At 33.5% G+C, this 23,439-nt stretch overlaps 1 protein-coding gene across 1 annotated transcript in view; it reads right to left on the reverse strand.

The window, feature by feature from the left end:
* LOC129234351 (uncharacterized) overlaps nucleotides 1-23,439 on the reverse strand; it is a 51,842-nt gene that overhangs the window by 14,326 nt on the left and 14,077 nt on the right. The window contains exon 2 of the mRNA XM_054868344.1: nucleotides 9,965-10,056. Coding sequence (XP_054724319.1) covers nucleotides 9,965-10,056 — 92 coding nt within the window. The remainder of the gene's footprint in view (nucleotides 1-9,964; nucleotides 10,057-23,439) is intronic.

The raw sequence follows: 23,439 nt of genomic DNA on the forward strand, positions 1-23,439 counted from the left end.
CACTCTTCAATTTCGAATTAATATTTAATGCCCTAGTAGAAGTTTATGAGAAAACCTTTGCACTACGCAGAAGTATATGTTTCCCTTAGCAGCAAAGAAAGTAACCTACATTGATCTAACGTTTTCAGTAAAAATTGAATATATACAACGAATGAACAAAATACTATGCAGACTTTACGATGCAGAAAAAATGTGGAATTACTTAAAAGCTACTGAGAAAATCGTTTAAAAACTTCATAAACAATAAACATGGAAAAAAACCTCATTTATCCAGACTAACTGGGATCAATGGCGATCCGGATAAACAAAACTCCGGATTATCCGGGTGGTTAGAAAAGAAACACATTTTTAAACAAGCACACTTATCTTTTATTACTGTTAAAAAAGGATGCTTTATAACAAACCTACAAAGTACCATTACTCGCAAATACTTTTGTCATTTATAGTTCAGCTACAGTGGTGTCGGACTGAAGCTCAAAGTAAGCCAAATCGTAAATTAAATTAATATTATACTTTATTGTACTGTACGTTCTATATACAAAAATATAAGCCTCACTTCTATCGAATCAAGTTGTGAGATCACATGTAAAACCAAGTCAGTTGTTTTAATTAGTATCTTTTGAAGCACCTAGTTCACAATGTTGTCATAAATATTTTCCTAATAAATTACCTTAGTACATTTATAATGGCCGTATCAATATTAGACATCATTATGTCTATAATAAATATTGTGACTTGGCAATCGCACAGCAACAATTTAACATAGCAATAATTGTTACTTATTCTTTTCGCTGGCACAGGTAACAATGTCACTATAAGTGATACGCCAAACAAAGTATCCGCACTAGTAACCTTTCAACTGATTTTTTAACAATTAATATTTTTTATGCGTATCCTAAATGCAGTCGTCGATGCCTACAATCTACTGTTTAGAGAACTCCAAATATAATAAAAAAGCAAGTCCAGTTTACGCAATATGCAAGAGAGCAAAAATAAAGCGTTCAGGTCGCTATTATTAGGTAGATCATATTAAGGTGTGTGATTGGCAAGTCTCTATAGTTGTTATAGAAATTAAGATGAAAAAAAATTGATACGGTCACTATAAAAGTAGCAAGTGAACTTAATAAGAAACTGTTAATGACAAAGTTGTGAAATAGGTGTCTCACTACATACTAACTACAACAGCTGACTTGAAGTTGAATAAATACATATGAAATAAAAACATATAATTGTACAAAAATTGGAAAAAAAACAGCATTCACTTGGTTCGGTGCTACAAGGAGCCCCTTTTCCAATGCAAAATGAGTGAGCTTATGAATGAAAAGACATCCGCTGTTTCTGTCGAACGTCTTTTCATCCACAAGGTCACTTATTTTGCATTATAAAAGGCGTTCCTTGTAACACCAAAACACGTGTATGTAGTAATCTGCAAATTTTTTGCAATTATACGTTGTTACTTCTTATTTTTTACACTGAACTGGTTTTATATGAGATCTCACAACTTTTTACGCCTCAAGCGAGACTTGCATTTTTGTACACTTTACGTTTTTGATGAGATCTTATTTGCATTTCAACAACCCACATATAGAGCAAAAACCGCAACAGTATGCGTCATGTGATCTAGATGCCAGAAATGCAAATTAAAACGGATACCCAAATTAGCCTCTCCACCATATATTCATCATCTAAAATTACTAGAAACCGGAGAAGTTATCGCGAATCCTGAAATGCAATAAACGTGATGAGTTTGAATTCTTAATTGAAATTTCGTGCTTTCTACTGTGTGCTTTCAGAAATGTCCATTAAATTTGCCGATGCCTTTTGGCAATAGATTGGCCACGTATGTTAATTTTGATCCAATATAGAATGAACTTAATGAACATATTTGCAGTCGGATCTCGGTTACCTAAAGGAAGATGTTTGCACTCGGAAAATAATTTAATATGAACTGTGAATTGACATTAAGTGCTTAGTGCAGAGCGTAGAAGTTTCTTGAGATACGACATTATTAAGGACTGAGCACTAGAAGTATATATTGGTCCTTTAACATTTAGATTTGTTCAAAATTCTGAAACATCCAAGTAAGATTTATTAAACCACATGTATTTTCATTTATTCAAGTTTTTTTTTCTACTTTACTTATGCTTGGGTTTTTATGTGTTTCAGATTTCTTTTCTGTTTAAAAACATTTTTTTTCCTAAACCACACGACATACCGCAATTCCATTTACAATTACAGCTTTCAGATTCTTCGTTCAAGTATTACTAATGTAATACTATTAAATATTTAAAACGGTTCACGTAATAACGAATGGAAAGTGATACAGATTTAATAAATCATGTTGACTCAGCGAGCGATGTTTAAAGTTTATATTTTGTACTAACGAAGAAATTTTTACGAAATGGATCTAGTATTTAATTCTCTGTTTATCAATCTTGGCAGCATATTGGAACAAACTAACTGATCAAAATGTTTTGAACCCACTAATAATTTTCTGGACCAAAGAGCAAGAGCTAAATTTCAGACATTCTCATATATATAATAGCGAATTCACTTATCGAGTAACGCTATGATGTCATCAACAATGAAACTTGCGCCATAGCATGATAATTTGATAACATTTTTTCGTAATATTTGGCAGGCAGGGAAATGCTTTATTTTTTCAAGGCTGAACTGGATCCGGCCATTAAATGTTTGACTAGGAAGACTGTCATTTTAGGAGAATGAAGAAACAAAAAAAAAAAAAAAAGTTAAACAATGAACGCTATCTACTGGAATTTAGGGTTCATCCACAAGAGTTTAGGTTAAAACTTCAACTATCAAAATATCACCAGACAGCACTCTATAAATGATCAAATATAGTCTACAGCAGCATTTTTGGGAATTATCATTCGAAAAAATAGACCCAGACCCCCTATTTGCGCCCGAAAATTGCCCTTTGACTTCCCGCGTTCTGAAAATGACCCCCTCCAAAACCAGAGTCAAGATCTGCCTTTCATTGCATCCATCTATACTTCTCCCATATTTTTTTCACTAACTGCAACCTTACAGAATATTTGCGTCTTGCGCCATGGATTGCTTAAATTTAATATAGTTCCCACCATCTTTCAAATAGTTAATTAAACATCCGCTCCGTGTGAAGATAATCTTCAATTACCATTAACGTATCAAGCTAATGACGATAAGCTGCAGAGTAGGTTGCCCTATGTATGCGTTCCAACTTAGAAGTTGATATTAATAGAGATCCAATGCAGAACCTTCATTCGTATGATTCTTGTAATGAACTGAATGATATATTACGATGCTCGAAATATGACATGTTATTGGCTAATTTCTAAAATTTCCGGATTTGAAGTGTAAAATACATATTCCGTGGAAACTTCACTTACCATTTTTAAAGACTACTAGTCAAAGTTTTGCAAGTTTGAGAAACCTAGCATTTTTTTCGGGAATAAGACCAAAATCAAAATTATATACATATATATTTTATTCTACAGTAATTTTTATGCCAGTGTATTAAACTAGTTTTACGATCTCACATCTATCAGCCACAAATTTAATTTGGAACAACTGTAATAACAAAGGTAACTAACAAATGAAAATTTATCCACCATCCATGTGACTTTTTTTTTTTACTCTCCTACATAAAAACCAAACATGAGAAGATTGAAACGGAAAAAAAAATTTCAACCTTTAAAGTGCAATAAAATATAAAAGCTTCAATAAGTAAAATTCAAATAATTTTGCATTCGAAACTTTAACCATAACTTTAGATTATTTGAAACTGCTGTGAATTTAGAAACAATCACAATCGGTTACTACGTTTTTGCTGTTTAAAATTCGGCTTAACAGATTTAATGGGCGATTTTATGTAATAGGGTTGCGACGTTAAGACAACTCTGTTGGGTGGCACATAACAATTTCCCTTCTCACTGGATTCTACAACTCTGCCATAGGCTGGAGTTCGTCTCGTCCCTATACCGGTCCCAATCCCGGGTAAAAGAGGAGAATTGTGCGATGAGTTAAACACCCATCCACGTAAAAATAAAAAAAATGTTTACAGAAACCGCTAGCAAAGAATTCTCTCTTGAAGGTGATGGTGCTGGGTCCTGCGGTCTCCCAGCAGATGAATATTTATTTATTGTTGAGAAACCGGCTATGATGCGTACGGGGTAAAGCCGAAAGGAACCTCATACACGGATGAGGACACTCACCCAACCAAAAATAAAACTTAAGATTGAGACCTGGAATGTCAGAACCATGTTCCAAGTTTTGAAAACCAAGCAGATTGTAAATGAAATGAGAAAATATGACATTGATATACTAGGAGTATCGGAGTCAAGATGGACACTCTTCGGGGAGATAAGGACCTCAGACAACTATAGTATTTTATTTTCTGGAGATGATGTGAGACACGAAAAAGGCGCTGCCGTAATAATGAATGAAAAAGCAAAGAAAAGCCTTTTGGACTGGCAACCTGTAAACAACCGCATTATCAAAGCAATCTTTTATTCTAGATTTGCCAAGTTGACTGACATACAAGCCTATGCATTAACTAATGATGCTGAAGAGGATACAAAGATAGAATTTTATGACAAAATTCAGGAAACAATAAATAAAACCCCTAAACATAATCTCCTAATTTTAATGGGAGATCTGAATGCTAAAATGGGAAAGAGAGTGACGGAAGAGGAACGTGCTGTTGGGCATGAGGCAACTCGTAATAGGAGGTATCTACTTTAAACATAAAGAAATACATAAAGTGACGTGAACCAGCCCAGATGGGAAAACAACGAATCAAATAGATCATGTTGCTATTAATGGAATTTTAAAAGATCTTTACAAGATATAAGAGTTAAAAGAGAAGCTGATGTAGCACCGGACCATTTTCTTGTAATAGCTACGATCAAACTAAAATCAGCAAGAAATGTAAGAAAAAAATGAGAAGATCAGATACACTATCCCAAAACTGAAGGAAAGTAACTATAGGAAGGATTTTCTCTTTGAATTAAAAAGCAGGTTTTCAGTGTTTGAAGAGTTAGATGATGAGGCTGATAGAGAAGACAAAATAGAATCAATGTGGCAAAGTTGCTGTGAAGCCTATAATGCAACTGCGAAGAAAGTACTTGGAAAAACTGATAAATCAGTCAAAAAGGAGTGGATAACTGTAGATACGTTAAAGCTAATAGATGAAAGAAAGAAACTAAAGGGAAAGATGAATAACTGTAAATCTGAAAGGCTGCGCGTTGACTGTCAGAAGAAATACTGGGAAACGCACCGTAAGGTAAAATACTCTGCAAGAAACGACAAGAGAAACCACTTCCAGAGGCTATCGGAAGAGGCTCAGAGAGCTAACGATGCTGGTAACACAGATGAGGTTTACAAAATTATTAAACAGTTAAGTGGAAGCTTTCGAAAAATTGACTGCGGAGTGAAAAATAAAAACGGAGAACTTCTTACACAAGACAAAGAAATACAGGATAGATGGAGAGAACATTTCGATGAACTTTTGAATGTGGATCAGGGTTCAGCCGGTTCCAACATTGATCCGCCTTTTGATGAGGAAATCGATGAACTGGACTTGGATTTAAATGAAATAACAAAAGAAGAAATTAAAAGAGCCATAAAAATGCAATGGAATGGGAAAGCAAGCGGAAATGATAATTTAACTGCAGAACTTTTTAAAGTGGATCTTGAGTCAAGTGCAAACACGCTGCACAAATTATTTAATTACATCTGGAAAAATGAAACTATTTCCGAATCGTGGAAAGAAGCCCAAATTGTTTGTATACCTAGGAAAGGCGGTCTTTTGAACTGTAGCAATTGGAGAGGAAGTAGCCTCCTATCGGTTCCTTGTAAGATCTTTACTCGAAGTATAATGAACAGAATAAAGGAAAGTATTGAAGGCAGGTTAAGAATCGAACAGACATGCTTTAAAGCCGGTAGAAGTACAATGAATCAAATCTTCATACTTCGAAATATAATAGAGCTAAGCATTGAATTCAACTAAATATTATACCTTAACTTTATTGATTTTGCTAAAGCTTTTAACAGCATAAATAGAGAGTGTCTTTGGAAATTTTGAAGATCTACGGACTGTCGCAAAAAATAGTTAATATCATTGAAAACTTATACCAAGGAAGCAAGGGCAGTGTTTTAATTAATGGAAATAGTTCAAAAAAGTTTGAAATACTAACTGGAGTACGACAGGGATGCGTGTTGTCAGGACTGTTATTCAACATAGTAACTGACTGGACAATGAGACACACCCTGAAACAATGTAAAACTGGAATAAGATGGACTTTGCATGATCATCTTGAAGATTTAGACTATGTAGATGACATCGTACTATTGTCGTCAAACCTTGAAACTATGAAGGGGGCATTCCAAGGTATTTTTGACATATATGTAGAGTCCGTAACGTGACCTTTTTTGCCATAACTTTTTAATTTACTGTTTGATTAGCATATTATTTTATTTTGATCTTTTCCTACCAACACACTAGCTCAAATTAAAATAATTTGCAAATCAAACGGTAAAGTAAAAAGTTATGGCAAAAAAAGTCACGTTACGGACTCTACATAAATGTCAAAAATACCTTGGAATGCCCCGAAGTCAAAAACAAGTAAGCTGGAAGAAAGTGCAGGAAAAGTCGGATTGAAAATAAATGAAGCCGAGACAAAGATGATGAAAATCAAAAATAGCACAAGAAGTTCCGTCTAGAACTAGACGAGCCTACTTTCCCGTATACCCATACTACTTTCTAGTACCTGATCAATATTCTCAAAAATAGCTAAAATCGCAAATTTTTTCAAACATATTTTTTTTAATATTTTAAGCTGATTTCTAGGAATAAAATATTCCTTACTTTTCTTCAAAAAAAAGAACAAATAAAATAGCAGCACCTTTTAAACAAAGCAGCTAATACACTTCTTTCCATTAAAAAAAATTTTTAACAGCTTTCAAAACGAAAAAATAATAATAAGTTCATTAAAATAAATACATCATATTAAAAAAATCGCTTCTTTTTCCCCTGTTGCCGAAAATAATTTTTTAAACGAATTAATGCACTTACCAAAATAAAAAAAAAAACAATAAAATGTCAACTTAAAGAAATAATTTTCATTGTCAAAAAAAAAAAATCGTCTGCGCATATTTTTCGAGTTTATTCACCGAAAACTAAATACCTAAATTAAAACTTTAGCGTGAAAATAAAAACAAATCATATCAACAATAATTATTTCACAGTTAAAACCACAGCAGCGGAGTCGGAGTCGGAGTCAATCTCATTTTGGGATAAAAGAGTCGGAGTCGAATATCCAAGAATCGGAGTCAGTCATTTGTCCTCCGTGTATAAATGTTTGCCAAAGCTACGAAGTCAGAGTCGAAGTCGGGGAGTCGGAGTCCGATTAATTGTCGGGAACAGGAGTCAGAGTCGGTGTCAGGTCCCCCTAAATTCTCGGAGTCGGAGTCGGGAGTAGGTCGTCAAGAGCTATTTCCAACAAAGTTTGTTTGAAGTAAATCCGCCTTCAAGTACGGAATCTACATTGACTTTCAGTTTCCCCGTAGGCGCTAATGTTAAGGGATTTGAACTGTTCAAAATTGAACGGAAAATTGTTCAAATCAAAAAGATATCTTATATACAAGTTTTTTATCAAAAGCTTTTTCCTACAAAGTTTGTTTGAAGCAAATTCGCCTCACAGTTCGGAATTGCTTTGAATTTCCCCGTAGGCGCTAATGTTAAGTTTTTTTGAACTGTTCAAAATTGAACAAAAAATAGTTCAAATCAAATTGTGAAATATGGGAATGAGGTGTCCTCGCCGAGATCTTTCGAACCAAAAAAAGTTTGTTCGAATCGGACTATTCATTCAAAAGTTATTAGGGGGGAACAGACAGACAGACCGACAGACAGACCGACATTTTTCCCCATCTCAATACCCTACTTTCCAATTTTTAATTTTTCAATATTTATTTAATTATTTTATTTATTTTTGACTTTTTTTTGTTTTTCACGATATTTTTAAGATGCATTAAGCCTTCTTTCATGCTTTTTTCTTCTTTTTCTGACTTTTACTGGGAAAGTAGGCTAAAAAATGAAAAAAGAAAATGCATAAATAGAAAGGAAATGGATGAAGACGACAATTTTATTTACCTTGGGACATATGTTTCATCTGAGGGGGGTACAAATAACGATGTATTAATAAGAATTAAAAAAGCTCGATGTACCTTCAAATCTCTGTATAAAATATGGATATCTAACAGCATACACACAAAACTCAAAATACAAATTTTCAATTCAACAGTTAGAGTGGTCCTACTCTATGGCAGCATTACATGGAAGCTCACTAGACAGCAAGAAAAAGAGCTTGATGCCTTTCAAACTAAAAGCCTGAGAAAAATATTTAACATATACTGGCCAAATAAAATACCGAATACAGATCTATACAAACGTACAAATTGCAAGCCGATAACCACACTAATAAAAAAGCGCAGATGGTAATGGATAGGATATGTTCTTGGAATGCAGGTAATAGCAAGAACTGCTCTCACGTGGACCCCTGATGGCAAGAAGAAGCGTGGGCGTTCGAAATTAACCTGGCGTCAGATGGCCATTCAAGAAAGAAATACCTTTGGTTGGCCAAGCTGGGGGAGTGCCAGGGAGACAGACGACATTAAACCAGTCGGGATGGAATGCCACGCTAGCGGCCTCATGCGCCACTAGGCGTTAAGAGAATCAAGTCAAGTCACTAGATTCTACAAAGACAAATAAACCTTTTGAAGGTCAGGACTCATCTTACCGGAGTAGAACAATATTTACAACACATTTATTATTTTCAGTAAGTTAAAGGGCGGTAACTAATTCTTATATTAGTTACCAGTTTGTTTGGCGCTCTTGACTTCCTTGAAAGGTCTTCCACCTCAGGCTCAGTCACTTCCTATGTCGGGCTGATGAGTGCTAATAAGCACGAAACTGCAGTCCTCTGCTGGAGTGTCTAGGCTGGCGATGTATTACATTTATTATAATTAGAAATCCAACGAACCCGATTCAGTAGACAGACTAATTGTTGAATAATTGCAAAAAAAAAAAAAAATATATATATATATATATATATATATATATATATATATATATATTATTCACATATATCGTACATTAGAATGCTAGTATGGTTCAAAAAAAGGTTATGAATCCCTAGGAAGAAATACTTCAATGAGTTTGTGACTAGATGAATAAAATAATTTATCTCCACTTCAGGTGATTAAAAGTGCGGTGTAATATCTTCCTTATAATGTCGGTCTTATAAACTGGATGACTCGAATGAATTCAAAACTAAAAACTCTTTCCTGATTGTCCTCCCTTCCTACAAAAGATACTCATGTGTGTGTATATTAGGTTTCATTTTAGGGTCCTCATAATATACTACTATGTAGATATATATTCTGCGTCGTCCCAAAATCAAAATAAGCTATGTTGGTTTTGCATTGTAAAACCAAAAATAAACTCCAATGTTAAAAGTCTTTGTTAGTTTTACTCCAAAATAAACTACAGTGTTGGGTTTTGTTAGTCCACAACAAATTGCAATGTGAAGAGCTCGTTTGTTTTGCCTTGTCGACAGTAAACCACAATGTTAGGTGTTTGCTAGTTTTTGCAGTTTACAATGAACTACAACGTTAAGTGTGGATTCGTTCTTCATTCTTCAGAATAAAATACTCTGAAGTGTCTCTTAATTTTGTATAATGCTCAAGAAACTGCAGTGCTAACTGTCGGTTAATTTAGCACAATTCACAATAAACCCTGTTAGTTTCGCTGTTGACTATATAATATGCGAAAACGAGTCTCCTTTTTTTTTTTTTGGAACAAAACGCCGCATCTGTTGAACGTGAAACTTAAGTGTGAATTAATTTTGTTCAGATGACAAGCAATAATTATTTGCATTTCTTTCCGAATTGTAGCTGCACTTACTTGTAATATCTGTGGAGGAGGCTTCTTAACTTTATTATTAACTTCTGTTTCTTCTTCTTCTATGGGAATTTCAAAAGCTACTGGTTTCGGCACTGGAACATAAACAAATAAAAATTCTGTAAAAAACTGAAATTTATTTAAATAACAACTACTTTTTGAGAAAAAGCAGCAAAGGCTACGTCATTGTATCCTTTAGTCAATGACAGCTACTTTACTTTGTTGTAAGGTTCGTCATTTGACGATTTGATACAACTAATTATACGCAAATACTTTGTTTAAGGTTCTTATGAAGTCTCCCTAATTAAATACTTTTTGTTTTTATGTGTTGGAGAATTACTTTACTCACTGTTCAACGTGTCACCTCGCTCTGTGTGTAGCTTGCCCACGTTTAACCTGCAAGACCTCTATTTTTGCAATCGTTAGTCCTAGATGCATATTTCCACTTTCAAAAATGGTCAAAATAAGAAGATTCAAAGTTAAGAGATTAAGAGTTTGAATATATATATATATATATATATATATATATATATATATATATATATATATATATATATATATATATATATATATATATATATATATATATATATATATATATATATATATATATGTATATATATATATATATATATATATACATATATGTATATATATATACATATATATATATATATATATATATATATATATATATATATATATATATATATATATATATATATATATATATATATATATATATATATATATATATATATATATATATATATGTAGTGAAAAAATACGAAACATAACTCTTTATACGGCCCCTAGTCCTTACATTTATGTTTAGGGAAATACCTACTTATTGAAAAATAATAATAACACAAAAAATGTAGAACATTTTCTATCAATTAAATAGATATTTGAGTTCAAAATTCTAAGGAACCGTGCTAAAAGTAAGAGCGGAGCATATCACTTTTTTAAAACAATCACATGTTGTCGAAGTAAAAAATACTGTGTTTCATTGCTGTTGAAGAATAAATACAAATGTTATATTATAATACTTAAAACAACACTGCAAAATCTAGTGCAATTTGAAAAAACACACTGCGTGCTTACATGTAATTTGACACCTTTGTTAGCCGCCTTATTTTCCTCCGAAAGATGAAAATGAGCAGGAGTGTCAAAAGGTATGAGTCACAAAACGCTGCGTTTCATATCTCGTTAAAGGTTGGTCGTAATAATGTAAAATGCTTTGTTTTCGAATTGTTTCTTTATGCTTGTGATTCCCCTAAATATATCTTTTGGAACCTAGAGGGTCATATAAAAAATAGACTTCGTATATTTTTGGGGACTTCGCAGGAGACATTTTTCATAAATATTTTAACTGTAAATCTCCGATCACGCTTTTTCAACTTTACCGGTTGACCTTTTCTTACCTTGTTTTCGGTCCGATTCTTTTCTTTAAAGCATTTTATCAAGCACCTTACTATAGAATGGAATAAAATAACTAATTTAGAGACATTTCAACCCAATTTAGCGATACTGTGAGGAAAAAATTCAAATTTCGAATGGTGTTTGTGGTTTTTTACGAATACCAGCCATTTTAAAGTAATAAGCACAGTATTAAGGAATAAATAAACAAAAAATTCAAACCGAATGATTTTTAAAGGTCAACACAATGCAAAAATAATAAAAAACGACATATGATAGTTTTAATCACGAATTCATTCGAAAATATTTGAGTGTACGATGACTTTTGTGGCGTATTATTTCTCTGTCTTTTCGTTTTTTGACTCATTTCAAAAAGAAGATACGTCAATATTTTTTAAAAACTACAGGGTTTTATTTAGAACTAGTGGTACCCGCACGGCTTTGCCCGTAGTAGAAAATTAAACGGTCATTTGGTTGGCCAGCATATTTACAAATAATGGATGATGAATTTCTCGCTAATTGGCTATGTACATTCGCTCTCCCATTCCACGTCATGATAATTCCGTCATGTTCTTAAAATTGAAATAGAAAAAAAACAAAATCGAATTTTCGAAAAATCGCTTCAAGGTGCACACCCCCATGCTACAAACTAACTTTGTGCCAAATTTCATGAAAATCGGCCGAACGGTCTAGGCGCTATGCGCGTCACAGACATTCTACAGACATCCTCCGGATAGAGAGTCTTTAAGCTTTATTATTAGTAAAGATGACATAGGAATGATGTAAAAAAAATATTGGACTTCATATTCGAATTCAGTTTCGCGTTATTTTGGATTTACTAAAAAAATTAAAAGTGTACGAACACTTTTGGGAGCCACTGTAAATGTCAAAAATACCGTGAAATGACCCTTCAAATGCTATACTACAACTTCACAATATCAACGATTAAATTACGTAACAAAGCTTACTAAAGTTACAAAGCCCAGAACAAGTTTTAGCTTTATCTCCACCCCTAATAAGAGGAAGTTTCTTCTACGTAAATCCAGAAAGTAATCAGACAAGAAGTGTGAAAATGCTAAGACTTTGATTTCGATGAAGAAATGTTCCTTTAGTTTCACTAATAAAATAACTTCATTATTCTAAAATTAAGTTATTAAAAACCTGGAAACAATATTAAACCTTTTCAGTTAATTTGTGATATCAACATTTTGGACGTAATATACAGGAATTTTGAATTTTAGAATCGAACGTAACTATGCTGGTAAATTCAGAAAACTATAGCGGAAAAGGATATTTCCCGCCGGGTCTAGATTATCCCTCTGTCTAGGAAGATAAAATACTGATAACTGAAGCTAGCCGCACCCTAGGACCAGCACTTTTAAAACGTTCAAAACGCTAATTATAAGGTTTTTAAACATTTTTAAGAGCAAAATAGTATGACTGAAAAAAAAAAAGATTTTCTTAAAGTACCATAATTCCGTAGAAATACTGAACAATAGGTTTTATACATTGTGAAAGTTTATCGATGCTTAAAGTACACTCACAATAATTCATTCTCCTTTACATCGTTTGCGATGAATATTTGAGCGAATTCTAATTATAATTTAAAGATTTAAATTCTGACGTGGCAACGTGCCTATGCAAAACGGCTTCGAATGATAAGAATGTACCTAAATTGCCTATTCAACGAAAGAGGGCGGTTCCTTATTCATCTCATAAATTTATTCGAAAGAACGGTTAATGCACTAAAATGAAGCGGGTGGAAGTCAACTCGAATTAATCACAGACGTGAACAAAAATACCTCAATTTCTCCTTCGTAACACAAGTTCTGCAGTAAAAAGAACCTTGTCCTAGTGTACTATCCTGGTATTCGGAGAAAGTGCAACGCTCCTGGTCTTTTTACGTGACTCGGTGAAGTAATTTCCAAAAGTCATTAGCAGCCTGAATTACAATGAAGATTCGTAGTAATCCAGGTGGCGCGGCAGCAGAGACCGAGATGTTGCCACTAAATTGGACTGTAAAGAGTAATTACGTTAATGCTCGGAGGTTTTTATTTGGCTTTGATTTTGATTTATTCAACAGATAATAGCAAGGTGCAGTATTTTTAGAGGGAGTGTGATTCAGAGATAAAAAGTAGGCAGAATGGGAAATTTTAACGCTTTTCAAAGGTTATGACGTAATTCACTTCACATAAAAACAGTGGATTTGATTTCGGTCCGATTCAAGTTATTTGCTGCGAAAAATAAAGTAACTGTACTAGAATAGCAATAAATTATCGTGTAAAAATATAGGAGATAATCTCCACTAAAGAAAAAAAAAACAATGCAACTAATTTCAAGACTTATTTATATCAATGCAATAATTCATTTCTATTAAGTATCAAATGATATCACGTCCACAAAAATGACATCAGTCTTCAATAATTAAACGAATTCCTTGATTATTTTACATTGAGTAAATGAATATATAATTCATATTACGCAATAAGTGAACAATATTTAAAAGCTTCCTTGGAATCTGTTTATGTATTCAAAAGTAATAGTCATTGTAATACACACACTTCATCGCATTTTCCCGATTTTTGAAATAATACTTTCACCATACCGAGACATCTATATTCCGATGGCGCTTTTAAAACACCTGAATTTATATGAATGCATATTACACTCAAATTTACAACATGAGTAAAATATTATCTTTACTTATAATAAAGCTTAAAGTCTGTCTCCAGATCTCTGTCTTTCTGTCTGGATGTCTATTACGCGCATAGCGCCTAGACCATTTGGCTGATGTTCATGAAATTTGGCACAAAATTAGTTCGTAGCATAGGAAAGAGCATTTTAAAGCGATTTTTCGAAAATTCGATTTTGTTCTTTCTCTATGCCAATTTTAAGAATATTTTACAAAGCAAATTATTATAACGTGGGCGAACAAATTACCATAACGTGGACAAGCAAACTACCATCTGCGACTATGGGCGAGCAAATTAGCGATAAAATCATCATCCATTATTTGTAAATATACAGGCGAAACAAATGACCTTTTAATTTTCTACTATGGGCAAAGCCGTGCGAGTACCGCTAGTTGTAACGTTAAGTGGATCATGCGAACAGTGGAATATGCACTGCATTGTTAATTGCAGCTGTCGTGGGAAGGGAATGTGTGCCCAACTAAAATATCAATGGGTATAGGTATGTCTCCTCTCATCGATGACTTGATTAATATGTTTCTTCACTTTTGTTTCTAATTAATTGAATTATTTTTAACTTCTTGACTTTTACTTTTAATTTATTCTATAAACCCGCTGAAAATATAGGACTTCAATAGCTTCTGAGCAAAGCTTTAAAAGAGGAGGTTCCTCCAACCACTGGAGTTCTCATCGCAATTTGGCTTCATCAATAGTTTACAATGAACTGAATTTCAACGGAGTTTTTAAATAAAGAAATTATCAAAATAATAATAATAATAATAATGATGATGATGATGATGATGATGATGATGATGATAATGTTATTAATAACAAAATAATAATAATAATAAAAATAATAAAAACAATAATAATAACAATAATAACGATAATACTACTAATAATAATGCTAATATTTGTTCAATCTCCCTTAAACATGATGATGCCTCAAGCATGAGATGCTTAATATTTCAAATCATTGTAGTTTTCCCTAAGCAGATAAATACAATGAATATGCATCACATTCAACTCTTTTCAGATTTTTATATTTTGTGAAACCACAATGATAAATAAATTCCATAAGCAGCAAAGGAGAGCAAATAACGATCAGAGAAAAGGAAGATGCGAGAGCCACGATGCACCAAATATGGTATCTACAGTCGCTTCCAAAAGTGTTCGTACACTTTGAAATTTTTTTAGTAAAACCAAAGTAACGCGAAACTGAATTTGAATATGAAGTCCAATACTTTTTCACGTCATTGCTATGTCAATCTAAGTAAAACCCTGTAGTTTTTTTCAAAACATTGAAGGATCTTCTTTTTGAAATGGGTCAAAAAACGAAGAGACAGAGAAATAATGCGCCACGAAAGTCATCGTACGCTCAAAAATTTTCGAATAAATTCATGATTAAAATTATCATACGTTTTTTTATTGTTATTTTTGCATTGTGTTTACCCTTAAAAATCATTTGGCTTTAATGTTTTGTTTATTTATCCCTTAATATAGGGCTTATTACTTTATAATGACTGGTATTCGTAAAAAAACCACAAACACCATCTGAAATGTGAATTTTTTCCGCACAGTAGCGGTAAATTGGCTTGAAATGTCTCTAAATTAGTTAATTTATTCCATTCTATAGTAAAGTGCTTGGTAAAATGCTTTAAAGAAAAGAATCGAACCGAAAACAAGGTAAGAAAAGGTCAACCCGTAAAGTGACAAAGCGTGATCGGAGATTTACAGTTAAAAAATTTTTGAAAAGTTCACATTTGAGTGTTGTAAAAATTTCTGCAGAGTTAAATAAAAATTTTTACATTTAGTTTTCACCTAAAATTGTTCGCCAAATTCTCTGATTAGCTGTATTAGATGGGACCTCATCCCGCAGAAATTTTCTTAGCCGTGCGAAAAACAAAAAACTTACGCTTTTCGTCGCAAAATGAATGATAAATAAGCTCAAAAAGTTTTGGAATTACGTCTTACTTACAAATAAAAATGAATTCTACAATTTTGGTTAAATTGTTGTATAATTGTAAATAGAAGAAAAAATTAGGAACTTAATCTTAAGAACTTAGTTGGACCAGTTAATCAGGACGGTGAAGATGTTCTTGTGTGAGGGTGCATATCAGCAACAGGACTTGATAGTTTGGAATTTTTTGATGAAATAATAAATCATGCTTTCCATTTAAATATTTTAAAAACCAATTTTAAACTCTTAGCCAAAAATTTGGTTATCGGAAACAACTTTGTTCTTTGGCAAGATAACGATAAGAAGCATACGGTTTTTAACGTTTGCGTCTAGTGCCTCAAAAATTGGCCTAAAATTTAGAAGATACCCCTTCAATCTCCAGATTTGAACTTAATGTAACATATTTAGAGATATCTGGAGGCTAGATTACGAAAATACGGCTCTGAAACGAAACTAGAGCTAGAAACAATAAGACTCGAAGTGTGGTTGAACACTTACTCAGAAATTACGCAAAACAAAGAATGAAATCTATTCCCAGACGTTTAAAAGGTGTTATTGATACTGCATGATATTCTACTAAATAATTACTTAATAAAAAGTTAGATTATTCAATAACATATAGACATTTTTTAAAGTGTACGAAGACTCTTGTGAGATAAAATTTCCAAGACTTTTTGGTTTTGATTTTTAAAAAATTAAGTTTTAATATTTTTTAAAAAAAATTCATGTAGTTTTGTTGAAAATTGATCATAGATTTTATAAATAAATACCTATTCCGAAATATTAATTCTAACCAATGAATAGGTTCTTATTCATTGAAAGTCGTAGGTGTACGAACACTTTTGGGAGCCACTCGTCCTGTGCTCGTCCTGTTTTTGGTCCTGAACGGATCGTTCTGTTTTTGGTACCTTTAATTTAATTTGTTTTTGTCCTTCTTGTCATATACAACGAAACTTTTTCCGTAGTACTGCAGTAGTAAATTTTAAGGGGGGGGGGGCAGGGTGCCCGCCAACCCCCCCCCCCCCCCGCTAAAAAAGGATGAATTAATTTAACTATTTTTGTTTATTATTAATTAATTAATTTCTCTATAGCATTTTTATTTTGTTGGATTTTGATACTTAAAAGGAACGAAAAACACAAAGCATATTTTGAATAAAAACATTTTTGTTTGCTAAAGAATTAGTACTGGAGTCAAAGGCCAAAGTGGCAGAATACATTTAACTCGCTGGTTTCGAATTCAAGGGAACGTAATATCGCAGTCCGAATTAATTTTTCTTTGATAGAAAAAATAATTAAAATTTTTTAAGAAATGTTTAGTAGTGCCTAAAAGAGTCATTTCGATCCAGAAAACTATTTGCAATAAAATAAATTTCTTTCTCAGCTTATAAAAAATTCAAAATAAAAGAAATCATATGGTAGTTTCTTGGTAAAACCATGATATTAATGGAAACGGCATGTGGCATCAATATATCATCTCAATTTTTTTTTAAGAACCATTCAGACAATGTTTCTAATTAAAACCGTTTGTTGTGTAGAATCTGCATCTCGGTGACATTATGTTGGGTTTAGTATTTAATTGGCATGAAGCATTAATATATTTTGCGTCCACATTCAAAGTATATTAGTGCATAATATTTATGTATTTAAGGTAGATTCATTGGCCTAAAGGGATCTTAAAAAAAGAAAATAAATCATGAAAATTTTGTGATAAAACAGTGTATGAGGGGTGGGACGGGGGGTAGTATTCAATTTTCCCTAGTCCCCTCCCCTTTTGTGTCCGCCCCTGGATGTAACCTGAATTACTGTTACATAGCGCTAAAACAGTACTAAAATTTTATCTGCGATTTGACAAATTCAGAGACTTTTTGCAATATTGTAGCTTTTAAATGTCCGAAATCTCTTTTCATCAGATATACGTGTACCCGTATTTTATCATTTGGCAAAATTCGAAGTTTCATTCGACAACATGAGAATTTGACCCCACCCACAAATTTTAGTTCGAGGTGTCCTTGGTGTAAGCTGTCATTGCTGACGAACAGTTTGTGACAATGAAATAATTTGTCAGTCAGCAATCAAATGTCTTATAAACGCGCCGAAAGCAAACCATTTATTTTTTTTTCCCAAAGGAGGGAGGGTGAGGCAAAGGGTATAAACTCAAAGCATATTTGTAAAAAGAAAACAAAAAACACTCCCATCTGTGTGCATAAACATTGATTTCGCAATAACAGGCAGGAGGACAGCTTTTCTCTCGTGACCCCCCCCCCCCCCCCCCAATGACGGGTCTGATCCGCAGAAAAGGGAGTCTGATAGAACGCATTAACAAGCAAACAAATCTGTTTCGCAGACGAACAAAGAAAATTTATCACACATAAACAGAAATTTTTATTTCCCGGAACAAAACGGAATTTATCTTCGCAGCTAACATTTCCCTGATATCCAAACTACCGAAAAGCGATTCCGTCCCCAAATTATTTGTTTTTATATCCCCCATTTGCATACGCAGTTCCAGTGACAAACGGACAAAGAAATCTTTTCGTGAAAGCAAAACTTTTGCCACGTGGGTAGCATGAGGCAGCGCTAGAGCGACTGCGTCCACGTAATTATTTATTAGATGACGTAGGCGGAAGTGCGGCGGACATTATTCTTTTACGCTGGCGTGAATTCCGGGTCGGTGGACTTTTTTCAGTCATTCATGGAAGACGGAGCTAAACGGAATGCTTTATCAAATGTTTCTTTGAAAATGAAACAATGATATGTTTGGTGACATATTTTTCTGCATTAAAAAAATTAAATTTTTGAGGGAGTTATATAACTGAAGGGCTCGTGGCAAAAACGTGATAAGCCACACTTTTGAAAAGATGAGTTTTTTTTTTTTTCTAAAAAATGCTTTGATGTTTGAAATAACCACGACAATGGATTAGGTCACTGTCAGAAAAACGTATTTGGTTTTAGTATTGTAGAATATAGAATGTATAATATCTTTTTAAAATATTTGTAGAATTTTTCACAAGTTGGAAATTGACCTACCGGAACAAAAACTCATGTAGCGTATCACATTCTTGTCCCGAGTCCTTCAATTGATGTTCATTCACACAGATCACTGTGTCCACATAGATATTGATTCTACAAGTTCAAATCAAAACAAAAGTTACTTAGAAGAAGGTAAAAAGGTAGGTAACTGCACCAGCAACAGACAAGGTTCCAGTAACAGACAAGTCGTAAGTTTGGATTTAAATAATAAGAATTTTAGGCGGGTAAAATTGATGTTGCTGCGACCCATGAATACGGTGCAACCATCTAGTTTTATCAGAGTGAATTTAATGAGCAAGTTGGTATTTACAAGGTAGTGGTGGAAGGTTATGAACAACTACAACGAGATCTGCTGGTGTTTCATGCTCATTTGAATTTAATAAGGTTTTAGATCTAAAAGTAAAGAACTTTTGTGCACATTTTAAAGAGAAAAGGGGAATTCTGTCCAATATTCATCCTTTCCTCATCCCATCTGTTACTGGGTATCGTCAGATTTTTCGGTGTCTGTTACTGAGGGTAGGACCTTTTTTCGAAATTGAGCAAATAAAAATAGAATTAACGAATTCAGAGGATTCATAAGCAGCCGAACGTTGCATGAGACATAGGTGCATGGGAGAAAAATAGTTTTAAAAATCTAAATACATTAAAAGGCTTAGAAAACTGAGTTAACCTGAGAGCAATGTCTTAAGCATGTCTGTGACTGGTGCATTACCCTAATTAGGAAATAAAACCTCTGTAGAAAGAATGATTACAAGCATTTTTTCAAATCCAGAACAGAACTGGAATCGATCACGCTTTTTCATTCACAGAAGTAATTTCAAAATTCTGAAACGTTTTACTAGTGTACACTTTTTGGACAATTATTTTTGTTTTGACCCAAATTTCGAAAAGGTGTGCAAAAAAAACAGAACATGGTACACATAAGAGCTTATTTTTGTGAGTAGATCATACACAGAAATATTTTTACTGCCAAGCGTATTTTATTCATTGAAAGTTGTAAATAAGTATCAAAAATTCCATCAAGTGTATTTCTATGCTTTTTGCTATAAGTCAAAATTTGCAGCAAGGAAAATGAAAGGGGGGGGGGAGGAGGAAACAGTTGGAATCTTTAAAATATTGCATTCGAATGCTAATTTTTCTAAGTACAAAATGTAAAACACTGATAATAAAAATCAAAATAGTACACGCATTTCATGCTTAAAACGTTAGGTTTTCTTCTGTTAATCATTATTACGGTCTTCACTTTTTTCGTACGTATATTTCGCTCCTTCAAAATGACTTTCACTCCCCTAAAAAATATCTAGGAGTATTTTCATGCCTTGAAAGAATTACTAACTGTGCCTTAGTCTATACAAGTGTTATATCGAAAACTCGGTCAGTCCACATGAAACAATAATTCAGGAATGCATATTTTGCTTTCTGAAATCTTACAAAAGCAGTTATAAGCAGTTCAATTAAACAAGCACATGTATATACATCTCCAAATTTTAAATATTCCCACAAGTATTTATAGGAGCGTGCACGGGGGGGGGGAGGAGAAGGGACACCTGCTGGCCCGGGCCCGAGCCTGAAACGGGCTCGAGATTTTTTAAATGAGGGATGAAATATAAGTAGGGACGCAGGGGTAACCAATATGAATGGAGGCCCGTAAAAGTCATTTGTAGTGGGCCCCAAAATTTCTGTGCACGCCGCTGACTAATTTACATCCTTAAAATTTATTTATTCTCACATTGAATGTTTTTATTAAATTCAACGGTCAAAGGTATATAGACAGGCTACCAATTTCGATTGAAAAGGATCTGATATCAAAGAGAAAAAGAGAGTGAAAGAGGCAAGGGCGGGAAGGAGCTAGCTTCCATGCTTAGCGGCAGTAACAAGGCCTCCCCCCACCATGTCCAAGACACTATTTCAGAAGTAGCGGGGTATCAGCTAGGTATATATATAAAGCAAAGGCACTGCGTATCAATGTTTCTTCTGCACAGAAAATGGCGACAGCGTTTATTACCCCCACCCCCTTCCTAATGCTTTCTGGAAATGAATTGCCCACTGCTTTGACCAAAACTGCTTGTATGTTCAAATAACGATTTTATACAAAATAAATGAATACAAATTTTAGTGAAGCAAATACAACACTCATTCCCATTACAATTATGCAAATTTACGTCTTTAAGTAACATTCTTTTCAATTTCTCACAACACAATTTCAGCCCAGAGTGCTCTAATAAAGCTTCATGCATAAGAAATTCGAAATCCATTTAAAGATTAAACCAGTCGTACTTCATTTCTTTCCTAAGAAACTAAAATGAAACCTTTCTACTGCAAATAATAAAACTTTCTTTAAGAAAGGTTCGCTTTTAAAGTAACTACACTTTTTAGAGATTTCTTAAATGTTTACTTAAGAATTTTCTTTCACTGACGGTGTGATGTTAAGCTAGCTATCACTATTTTAGTGTCGTATACTTATTTGTAAAGAAAAATTATTTGGAATCTGTATTTTAAATATTAGTGTTTAGGACTACAATTGAGGTAGTGAGAAGCAAAGGGATGTAAGTGACATAATTAAAAATTTGCACATAACCAGTACAAATGAAAGATGGACCTCTCCTCTGTCTTGGGGAAAGAGACAGTACTAGTAGCCCTAGTATGTGCAGCTTAGGGTGGTTCAAAAATACATGTAAAAAAAAGTTTCTCCCAGATAACAGGACACCCCTCAATATTTTTAGACTTGTGGATAGTAATGTACCGAAAAATTTTTAGCTTCCTATTTCAACTGAAAGACGGTGCTCAACCGCATCCTCCAAACTTCATAAGTATGGGGAAGGGGGTTAAAAAAATCATTGAACTGAAAAAAAACAATGCTACATATAATAGGATACGCGAGTAATATGCATATACATTGCAATAAAATAATTAATTTACAAAACAAAAAACAGCTGGGAAAATTTAATGTTTCTGAATTTGTGACATTTTCTATGTTACAACTAATGTTAAATTGAGGTGTCAGTGAACACCCTCTTAAAATTTGAGTGAGAAGCTAAAACTTTTACAGCATAATACTATTAGTAAGTCTAAAAAAATAGGGAGGGGGGGGGGGGGTCCTGAACTCTAGCTGAAAAAAAGTTTTTTTGAACTACCCTAGTGCTGCTGTACATCATGATTCAGATTTTTTTTTTTTTTTTTTTTAATGAAAGCTTAGTTGGGATCTGAACTTCATACTCGACTTACACGAAACTTTTAACACTCCACTTACATCCCTTTGCTTCTCACTGCCTCAATTGGGAAAGAACTGGTGACTATCGCCTCACCAATGATTTATAGATTAAAGACTTGCAAAGCAAACTCGCAATGATATTTTTTTTTTTAATTGGGTGATATTGACTTTGTCCTTCCCAAGCAAAAACAACCTATTTCGTGTTGGCGGTTGAAGCAACAACGTTATCCACCAGATGTCTGCTCCATGGTCAACACCAGGAGTCGGAGTCGAACTGATTTCACGGTAAAGGAGTCGAAAGTGGAACGTTTTGAATTTTTAAGAGTCGGACTCGGTCATTTTTCCTCCGAATTCGCATTACTACAATAGTTGTGGTGTCAGGGTCGAAGCAGGACTGATTTTGGAGCAAAAGAGTCAGAGTCGATAATTTTCTCTTCGACTTCGCAGCCCTCGTTAAAAAGTCACCACACACGGTGCAACTTGAAGATGCTACATGAAATGATCACAAGCCTCCAAAAGCATCTTTAGTGAAAAGCCTCTGACGATCCTTCGTCCTAACTTATGCATAAATTATTTTCTGAGGGAAGTGGGTTCTTAAGGAGGAAGTAGACCTTAATTAGGTGGGAGGTCACAAGAGGTCACTGTTATTTCCAAAAAAGTTTCTCTATTTTACAAATTGTGACTGACGATTCATGGAGACAGTATTGCAACATCCCTTTTTTCTTTCTTTCTTTTTTTTTTTTTGAAACGATGCCTTTAGTCTCCTTTCATTTCATGTAGGTGTATCATGCAAGAGCATGATCTTTTTTTACCATTCTGTAAAATTAGGAGTTTCATTCGGTAAACTGAGAATCTTCCCCATCCTAAAACTTTAATTAGAGCAACCCCAACAGGAAATCTTATGGAAACATTCTCGAATCTAAAAATTTAACTTTTATTTTTCTTTTTTGAAAATATAAGTCAAAATATAAGTCACAATAAAATCATGTGTTCGCTTGTGATTCAATCGTACCACACACTGCAACATTTTTCTATCAATTGCTTTCAATGACAATTCAAAACGACGCATTTTATACACAAAAAAAAAAAAAAAAAAAACTACAACGGCTTGATGAAAACTAAAATGGAAGAACGTAAGATCATTCATTATAAATAGCTCTTCAGTGGG

The sequence above is a fragment of the Uloborus diversus genome, chromosome 1 (genome assembly GCF_026930045.1).
Source record: "Uloborus diversus isolate 005 chromosome 1, Udiv.v.3.1, whole genome shotgun sequence".
Taxonomy (NCBI): domain Eukaryota; kingdom Metazoa; phylum Arthropoda; class Arachnida; order Araneae; family Uloboridae; genus Uloborus; species Uloborus diversus.